The following is a 10,424-nucleotide window of genomic DNA, read 5'->3' as shown; positions in this document are numbered from 1 at the left end:
ATGCATGCACAAGAATGAGGGCTCTTCCAGCAATATGAAATCCAATGGAAGGGAGGGAGGGAGGAGGGAGGGGAAGGAGGTAGAATAGGGCAAGAATGAAACAGAGTAAGGCAGAGATGATGAGGACTAAACAAAAACAGAGGGAGAAAAATTTTACTATGGATTTAAATTTCTAATGTTTTTTGAAGTTAACAAAACAGATTATTAATTATACTATTTGCATCATCACTGGTACAACATACACAGAAAGAGAGTAAGATATTAATCTTAAATGGAAGCTCTATCTTCCCAGTCTATTCTAAATTCCGGTTCTAGAAGGTCACACCTGAATCAAGGTGTTAACAAGTCCATCACAGTTTCCTAAGGCAAAATAACCTTTCCTCTACACATAAGATTTAACAATCCCTTCACCATGACACACATGAAGAAAACAGCAACAAGTTCTGTTTGACATTCAGATGTATAGAGCAAATTAAGAATCGTAACACTTGAAACAGTTTTGGAGGAGGTCAGCTTTCCAAATTCTGCTCCAGTTATGGAGCCAGTTCTACATTCTCCTGAGAAGTAGAAACATGGAATGTCTCCTTGAACATTCTCAGGGCCAGAAAACTGACAACGTCATAGAGCCGCCAATTTTTCCACTGACTATCTTTAAGTAGAACAATGACTCTTTTGGGCTGAAATATGCCTCCTCTAGAAATTCATCTGTTTTTTTCTCTTCTCTCCTATAAAAACCCACTCTCCTTATTCTCTTTCTTAAAAGTAAACATGCCCAGTTCTTTCTACACTATTTGAATGGCAGTGATTTCTGGAGCCTTGACCAATATTACTATTGGCCTTCTCTATTTGTATTCCAGGTTGTCAATATGTTAGTAAGTAAATGTAATGTGAGAACTTGGAAAGTTCCATTCTGGTCCCTTCCTAAATCCTTTGGCACAGAGAAATTGAGTTGTTCTTCTTAGAAGACAAATCTTGTCACGATACCCTCCTACTAAAACTCCAAATAGCCACATAACACATTTTAGCAAAAGGACACAAATCTCACCAACCTGAAATGACCAGAAGGCTCTGATCCACCTTTCCCTTTCTCTTAAGCTCCATTTTGCAGGACAGGTCCCACTGTTACATTATAATTTCAGTGGCCATCTCTGTGCCTCATATCTTTCAAGCTCTTCTCCAAGCCAGCACATCTGTACCCATACTGTTCCCTCTATCTCATTTATTTTGTTTGCATATTGTAAATTATCTATTTAAAAATATTTATTTATTTTAGAAGCAGAAAGAGCATGAGCATGGGGAGGAACAGATGTAGACAGAGAGAGGGAATAAACAAGCAGACGCCCCCCAACCCCCACAACCCCACCAGGCATGGAGCCTGACCTAGGGCTTCATCCCAGGACTGAGATGGACTTCAGGCAAAATGAAGAGTTGGAAGCTTAACTGATGGAACCACTCAGGTGCCCCTTTGTCTTCTGTTAAGCCTCATCTTAAAAACAACTTCACTGACACCTCTAAACAGGTGGTTGTTGTATTGTTATACAATGCCTCCCATTAATTCTTAGTACTTAACAGTGCTTAAAGTATTATTCAAAGAAAGTACCCTTAGGACTTAAAGAAATGTGTGCCATCTTTCACTTAATATCCTTTTTACCTACTGGTCAGTTAGCTCTATAAAGTAAGACATAAATGTATTGTGTTCCCCAGAGCATCATAGGAAGAAACACACTTTCAGAGAGATAGTAGAAATTCATACATATTTATTGAATTGAATACATCAAAGTTAATATTTTTCTTCATAAAACCATATACAGATCATTACATATGAAGCACAATAGCATAATGTATAAGCCTTCAGATTGGGGGTGAAATGCTATTAACCACCTAACAGCTGTGTGTTTTTGGGAGAAATTACTTAAACTTTAAATTTTCAGTCTTCTCTTAGGTAGAACAGAGGTGATAATCATGACTCTCTCCTAGCCATAGTGTGGCAATTAAAAGAATAACCTGTAAATCTCTATGCACAGTCCATAGTACAGAGTAAGCTGTAGTTAGCTACGGTTATTTGTCTGCCACAAGTCCTACATGGACTGATAAATATTGAGTGCTTGCTAAATGGTTGCTGGGATGAGTGGATCCCAGTCACAATGTACGGATGCCCAAGGGAAAGTCTGAACAGGAAGTCCAAATATGTGTGTTTTACTTTCTTTTTCACCAAGAAGTATCTCTGTTGCACTGTGCAGTAGGATGAATATCTTTGAGCCTGAATTTCCTTAAACACAATAAAAATAAGTTAGAGTAGAATCTCTCAACCGTTTCTTTCAGTACTGCAAAGTTGTGAGTCAAATATGCTTTGTAGACAAGACCTTTAAATCTGTAATATTATTTGAGGCACGTTTGGTATCTACTAGTCTCACAGTTGCCCTAAGGCTCTGTTTATGCAAGCAAATTGAAGAGGAGACAGGAGGTTATTATAGAGCAGAATCTGGGAAAAGGGGACTCATTTGACCTGAACTGTCTCCATCAACATCCATACTGTGGTGATGGCTCAACTCCTCATTTGACAGTATAGACAGAGCCTGAGGATGGTTTGAGGGCAAATACAAATTGAGATAGTGAAACTTGCAAAATACATGCTCACTGCAAACTGTTTGATGATGGGGGATTGCACGCTGGCTGAGAGCATCATGTTTTGATGTAATGTGGTTTAATTTGCTTAGCTCTACTTAGCTGGCAGTATCTGCCAATGGTTTTGATTACACAATCAAAATGGAAGTTTTCATGAAGAACATCAAATTTATGTGTGGAGTGCATGGCAATGTGAAGCTCCTCTGAGTCCCAATTTTTTCCTACATCATGATGCATCAAAATGGGAAATGATTTTATAAATTAACAAATCAGAGCTATGGAATCAAAATTCAAGGACCACTTTCTTTTATTTTTAATTTTTTTTAAAATTTTTTATTAACATATAATGTATTATTAGCCCCAGGAATACAGGTCTGTGAATCGCCAGGTTTACACACTTCACAGCACTCACCATAGCACACACCCTCCCCAATGCCCATAACCCAACCACCCCCTCCCTACCTCCCTCCCCCCTCAACCTTCAGTTTGTTTTGTGAGATTAAGAGTCTCTCATGGTTTGTCTCCCTCCCAATCCCATCTTGTTTCGTTTATTTTTTTCCTACCCCCATTTTGCTTCTCGAGATCATATGATAGTTGTCTTTCTCTGATTGACTTATTTCACTAAGCATAATACCCTCTAGTTGCAACCACATCGTCGCAAATGGCAGGATTTCATTTCTTTTGATGGCCACATGGTATTCCATTATATATATATACCACATCTTCTTTATCCATTCATCTGTTGATGGACATCTAGGTTCTCTCCATAGTCTGGATATTGTGGACATTGCTGCTATAAACATTCGGGTGCACATACCCTTCGGATCACTGTTTGTACCGTTAGGGTAAATACCCAGTAGTGCAATTGCTGGGTTATAGGGTAGCTCTATTTTCAACTTTTTGAGGAACTTCCATGCTGTTTTCCAGAGTGGTTGCACCACCTTGCATTCCCACCAACAGTGTAGGAGGGTTCCCCTTTCCCCACTCAAGGACCACTTTCTGAAGTTAGGTCTTACATAGAGTGGTTTTATAAAAGTTCTCAAATATATTCTAGTACCATTCCCTTTTCTCAAAACTCTCAAGCTGTCCTGGCCTCCCTAATAATATTCTTCAGTTACACTATCTTCCTAACCACTGTCATTTATACGGGCTCTTCTCTCTAGTTAGACTACTATCACCTCCACTTTTTTTTTTTTTTTAGTATCCTGTCAATTTCCATTTAACATTTAGGTTTTAATTAAATTCTAATTCCTCAAAATTGATTTTTTTTTTCCATTTTTGGGGGTCCTGCTCCAGCAACCCCCTTAATATGCCATTTCAACTTGTAATCATTTCCCTCCAAAATACCACAGTTATAGTTTATAATTACATATTTACTCATTAAACATATCTTTAATTTATCCCCCCCATTAGACTAAAGATCCTGCAAACACAGAATTATTTATGCTTTGCTCAGAACTTCATTCCCATCAAAGCACCTAAAAGGTACTTGGATACCTATGATTCCTTAAGCCCGGGGTGGTTATATTATATGCAAGGCCCAAAGTTAAGTTAATCAATAAAAACATTCTTTGAAAACATGTTTTCTGAATGTATTTTATTGTTGTTTTCCTAACTGAAGACAATGTTGAATGGAATAACTCCCCATGTTCTATCATGCAGAGGCTGAAGTAATTATTTTCTGATTTCTGGAGAACTATTTTGTTCTGAAATGGATCAGCTTCCTTCATTATTGTCCATTTACACCCTGTTTGTGTCTCTAAGTTACTAACAATAAATTAAGTCTGTTCATTTTCTTCTAAAAAATTTCAAAATGTAGTAATAGTATATTAGAACACATTCTAAATTGAAAATTCAGAAATGTGTTTCCTAAGCTTGGTTCTATCTCCAAAGGATAACTGATATCAGGTCAATCACTTAACATCTTCAGTGCTTATGTAAATGTGCTCTAGTCATATGCAAAACGAGAAATGATAACAGAGACACTGTTTTTATTTTGTCTTAAATTTCTCAAGTTTCAAATTGTTTTGTAACTAGAGCAACCAGGCAGGAGGGAACTGGAACACACATGGTTAGTTCTTGCTGATGGTGACAGGACCTTGGGAAGTGACAGAGGTAAAGGACCTATTGCTAGTGAGACGTTGCTCCTGGCAGTGTCAGGACTCTGGGGAAAAGGGCTGAGGTTGAATCTGATCACGGACAATATTTGAATCTGGTACAACCCAGGGCAACTGGGAGTGGGGGTGCTTTCTCACTTCTGCACACCTGTTTGTTCTCTTTGTGAGCAAATATTTGATTGGTTGGTCTGTCACTTTGATGTTTATTTAATCAGGTGTACTTAGGTAACTTAGAAAAGGCAGGTAAATCATACCCTAAAGTAATATGACAGCAAAGACAAATTACATGTCCCTGAATATTCAAAGCTTTTTTTTTTTTTTCTGATGAGGCAAGTTATATGAGAAAATGTAAATTTGTTTATTCTTTAAAATTATCAAAATGGCAGTTTATGCAAATTAAGTGAATGAGATTTCCAAATGTAAAGCCATGGGATTTTATGATTCTAACTACATTTTAATCAAGAAGAGAGATCCTTCAAACAAAAGCCCTTTAGTTAATTTAGGTGTAATAAGAAACATAAAAATATGCCAATGTTCACTGTAAATTCCACACTAATATTTACATTATGGAATAATTTGCTGCTATAACAAATAAAGAAACAGAGAGAGCAGAATGAGTCAGTATTAATACCACTTCTTTCACTGTTGCTTTTCCTGGAATTCAAGAACAAACAGAGGAGAAAGAGATGCCCCTGAAGGCATCCAGAATTTGCATTCATTTATAGAAGAATTAGTTTAATAAATAAGAAAATCCTTATCTCACCTCACAGAGTTGTCTTGAAACTCTCTTGATGGAAGCAAAAAAAAAAAAAAAAAAAAAAAAAAGGAAAGGCGTTGAGAGGTTTCCTTATACAGAAAATACCGGTTTGAAAAAGGCTCACGCCTTACTCCATTTCAGTGTCCAACAAGTCCAACTGGGACTTAAATTCAAGTCTTGGTGAGTAAATGAGAAAAACAGTATACCAATGAGAAATGAGAGAGATGGTCATTGCACATGGACCTGAGAGGTACAAAAAAATATGATGGCAACTGTTGTGCTAATGTTTGCCGGAGGTGTCCTACAAGCCTGAGCAAAGTGAATTTTGTCTCTTGAAGTCTATTCCTTAATTGACACAAAATGCAAGTCCCTGGAATGAGACTTGGCTGTAACCTTAAGGGCTGTGGGTGCTTTATCTTAATGTTTTATTGATGGAATTCTGCCGTGCCCATCACTGGGACGGCATCAGGAGACTCATTAGTGAAACTTGCTCTCAGTTCCAAAGATCCTTTACCGATCCTCTTTGCTGGTTTAAAAAGCAGTAAAGAGAAAGAAAATGGTTTGAGCAGTGGCTAAAGGGTTGTTTTCTGCAGGAAGTCATGAACTGCTTTTGGCATTCCCTTTTTGTAACTAGTATTTTATTTCATTTTCTACTTTTACCTGTGGTTCCTCAGGAAGGAACTCTCCTACAAATTGAATTTCTCTGCCTTGACAGATTTTTTTTTTTCCCTCTTAAGTCGTGGCCAATAATGTACACAGACTCAAATGCACTGAAGACACAACTTTCTGAGTAATCTACTTTCTCATCTTAGATAAAGCAATATTCTAACCTGCGAAAATTAGGGTTTTGCTAATAACATGTATGTTCAGTAGATATGTATCCCTAATTTTCATGGGCAATCTTTACCCCATGTATCTGTTTATACAGATAATTTTTTGAAAAGGATAAGTCATTGCCTAACTAAATTTTCTTTGATCACTTTTATAGGATTCTTCCTATATAATCCAAAATTAGAAAATAAAAATATTTTCATCAAGTAATTTCTAGAATTTTACTTTTTAAAAAATATTTTATTTATTTGCAAGAGAGAGAGATAGCAAGTGGGAGCACAAACAGGGTGGTGGTGGGGGATAGGAAGAAGCATGTTCCCTGCTAAGCAGTGAGCCCAATGTAGAGCTCGATCCCAGGACCCCGGGATCTAAACTAGATCTAAACATGACCTGAACTAAAGACAGAAGCTTAACTGACTGAGCCACCCAGGCACCTCTCTAGAATTTTACTTCTGAAAATTTCATGTGATAATGTTATACTTAAACACAATGCTATTATTATTTCTTATGAAGCTATTTTTTAAAGGTAACATGCACAATATGCAAAAGATATGGAGAGCTACACAATTATTCCTATCTGTGGGTTAAAGCTCAAGAATTATTTCTCAAAATATTATCTCTATGCAGGCTATGTCAGCTTCAGAGGAGTGGTACTTTCTCAAAAAACATGAACTGATGCATGCTCATTAATATCATTATTCAAGCACTTATTAGCAAAAGGAGGTGGAAAACATAAATGGATAATTTATTTAAAATACGTAAGGCCGAGAGTCGAGACCAGAGGCCGAACTCGGGATCTGACAAGATGGCCGGGCTGCCCCGCAGGATTATCAAGGAAACCCAGCGTTTGCTGGCAGAACCAGTTCCTGGCATTAAAGCAGAACCAGATGAGAGCAACGCCCGTTATTTTCATGTGGTCATTGCTGGCCCTCAGGATTCCCCCTTTGAGGGAGGGACTTTTAAGCTTGAACTATTCCTACCAGAAGAATACCCGATGGCAGCCCCTAAAGTACGTTTCATGACCAAAATTTATCATCCTAATGTAGACAAGTTGGGAAGAATATGTTTAGATATTTTGAAAGATAAGTGGTCCCCAGCACTGCAGATCCGCACAGTTCTGCTATCGATCCAGGCTTTGTTAAGTGCTCCCAATCCGGATGATCCGTTAGCAAACGATGTAGCAGAGCAGTGGAAGACCAACGAGGCCCAAGCCATAGAAACAGCTAGAGCATGGACTAGGCTATATGCCATGAATAATATTTAAAATCGATCTGATCATCAAGTGTGCATCACTTATCCTGTTCTGCCAAGACTTCTTCCTTTTTTGTTTGCATTTAATGGACACAGTCTTAGAAATATTACAGAATAAAAGCCCAGACATCTTCAGTCCTTTGGTGATTAAATGCACATTAGCAAATCTATGTCTTGTCCTGATTCACTGTTGTAAAGCATGAGCAGAGGCTAGAAGTACCATCTGGATTATTGTGAAACGTTTAAAAGCAGCGGCCCTTCTCTGCTTTTATTCATTTCCCCCATCATGGTTAAGCACTGTGAATGAAGGTAGTTGTCAGGGTTAGCTGCAGGGGTTTGGGTGTTTTTCTTTATTACTTTTTTGAGGGGGAGAGGTAGTTTTATTTTAATTTTATGGGCTCCTTTCCCCCTTTTTATGGTGATCTAATTGCATTGGTTAAAAGCAGCTAACCAGTTCTTTAGAATATGCTCTCTAGCCAAGTCTAACTTTATTTAGACACTGTAGATGGACAAGCTTGATTGTTTGAACCAAAATGGGAACATTAAACAAACATCACAGCCCTCACTAATAACATTGTGACTTTGCTGTCAAGTGTAGAATCCTTCCTTCAAGAAAAAGCTTGTGACCATTTTGTATGGCTTGTCTGGAAACTTCTGTAAATCTTATGTTTTAGTAAAATATTTTTTGTTATTCTAAAAAAAAAAAAAAAAAAAAAAAAAAAAAAAAAAAAAATAAAATACGTAAGGCCTACTGGACCACTCTGTATATGAGTCTAGTGAGTGCGGTTGTATTCCCCAGATCCAGTTTCTTGCCATTGCATGATGTAGATGAACACTCTATGGTTTTGTTCTGTTTATATTTCCTAAAAGACAATGGTTAACAGTGATAATTCTGACCATTCTGTTTCCTTATTTCAAAATCAGTGAAGCCTTTGGGCAATGTACTTACTACTTTGTTTTCATTGTCTTTGTATCTATACAATAGAAATTATAGCATTGTTTATGTCATAGTATAGGGGTAAAAACTGATAGAAAAATCATTTTTATTTCTGTGATTGATATGTAGTAAGCATTAATATATTATTCGTAGCTATGCTGGTTATTATTAATGTATATACCACCTATCATCAATGCTCACACATCTTCTCTTAAGACACTGACTATGCTTATACTTTATTTCATGATCCATCAAAATTGATTAGATTTTTCTAGTTGTTATGTATCTGCTTTTATCTGGAACCTATTATTTCAATTAGGGTACATAATTTGTATGTTTACTAAACTCCATTTCTTTATGAATCCTGCTTTTAGAATGATAATGATAGTTTGTCCCAGGACTGCAGGATTATAACAGTTCCAAATGCTTATGGTAGGAGAGCATTCAGATAAAATATTTAACTTTTTTGATTACAAAATTGTTTAAAACACAAAAGATCCCCACATCGGGCTCCTTGCTTGGCAGGGAGCCTGCTTCTCCCTCTGCCTCTGCCTGCCTCTCTGTCTGCCTGTGCTCACTCTCGCTCCTCTCTCTCTGACAAATAAATACAATCTTTAAAAAAAAAAACAACACACAAAAGATCTTTTACAACATTCTATTCAAGTAAGCCATATTTTTGTCTTTCTTTTGTATCTTCAGAATAGCCTGATTTTTTAAAAAGTATGTCTAAAATACATGAAGACAAGTGAAAATGTAAAGACACTGGTCCAAGATCTTTGCGATGCATTAAAGCTCTTCTAAGAGAAAGTTCGTTTGTTCTTTTTTCCAGGGCTGGGGGGAGCAGGGTAGAAGAGGGAGAGAGAGAATTTTAAGCAGGCTCCATGCCCAGTGCAGAGTTCAAGGCAGGGCTTAGTCTCACAATCCAAGATTGTGACATGAACCAAAATCACAAGTCAGATGCTTAACTGACTGAGCCACCCAGGTACCTCTTTAAAAGCAAAGTTTACAGAAATATAGACCTACCCCAAGAAGCAAGAAAAATACCAAATAAACAGCCTAACTTTATACCTAAAGAGCTAGAAAGAGAAGGACAAAGCCCAAAGCCAGCAGATGGAAGGAGATAATAAAAGAGCAGAAATAAATGAAATAGATACTAAAAAAGGAATACAACAATTAAAAACAGGAACTGATTCTTTGTAAAGATCAACAAAACTGATAGATCTTTAGTCAGACTCCTCAAAAAGAAAGAGAGAAAACTCTAAAATCTGAAATGAAGGAAGAGAAACAATTAACTCTACAGAAATACAAAGATTATAAGGGAATATTATGAAAAAATATATATGTGTGTGTGTGTGTGTGTGTGTGTATTCTCTCTCTGTCACACACACACACGTCAATATACTGAACTTGAAAGAAATGGATAAATTCCTAGAAATATACCTTCCAAAATTGAATTAGAATAAAACAAAAAAATTGAAAAGACCAATTACTAGCAGTGAAATTGAATCACTAATCAAAAAACTGTCAACAAATAGAAGTCCAGGACCAGATGGCTCCACAAGTGAATTCTACCAAGCATTAAAAAAATAGTTAAAACTCACTCTTCTTAAACTATTATAAAAAATAGAAAAAGGAAGGAAAGTTTTCCTTATTGAGGATTTGTACATCTGTATTCATCAGGAATATTAGCCTTTATTTCTCTGTAATTGCAATATCTTTGGTTTTGATATCAGGGTAATGCTAGCCTCAACCACCTATGGCCTATTTTTTTTTTCCAAGTAAAATATTTCTAAGATAGATATGCAAGTCAATCTGTGACTCAGGAATTCATCATACAAAACATAATCCTATCTATTTGAAGTATTTTCTCTTTACTTTCCTATCCAAAAAGTTACTCTTTTGCAGC

General features: G+C 36.7%; 1 protein-coding gene across 1 annotated transcript; it reads left to right on the top strand.

The window, feature by feature from the left end:
* The first annotated feature begins 7,094 nt into the window (after positions 1–7,094).
* On the top strand, positions 7,095–7,751 carry LOC131818503 (ubiquitin-conjugating enzyme E2 N). Its single transcript, XM_059153023.1, has one exon. The coding sequence runs from the start codon at positions 7,136–7,138 to the stop codon at positions 7,592–7,594; it is 459 nt and encodes a 152-aa protein (XP_059009006.1). The 5' UTR covers positions 7,095–7,135; the 3' UTR covers positions 7,595–7,751.
* The last annotated feature ends 2,673 nt before the right edge of the window (positions 7,752–10,424 follow it).

The sequence above is a fragment of the Mustela lutreola genome, chromosome 16, assembly GCF_030435805.1.
Source record: "Mustela lutreola isolate mMusLut2 chromosome 16, mMusLut2.pri, whole genome shotgun sequence".
NCBI classification, from domain to species: domain Eukaryota; kingdom Metazoa; phylum Chordata; class Mammalia; order Carnivora; family Mustelidae; genus Mustela; species Mustela lutreola.
The sequence above is the reverse complement of the archived record's forward strand: the minus strand, read 5'-3'. Positions and strand labels throughout refer to the sequence as shown.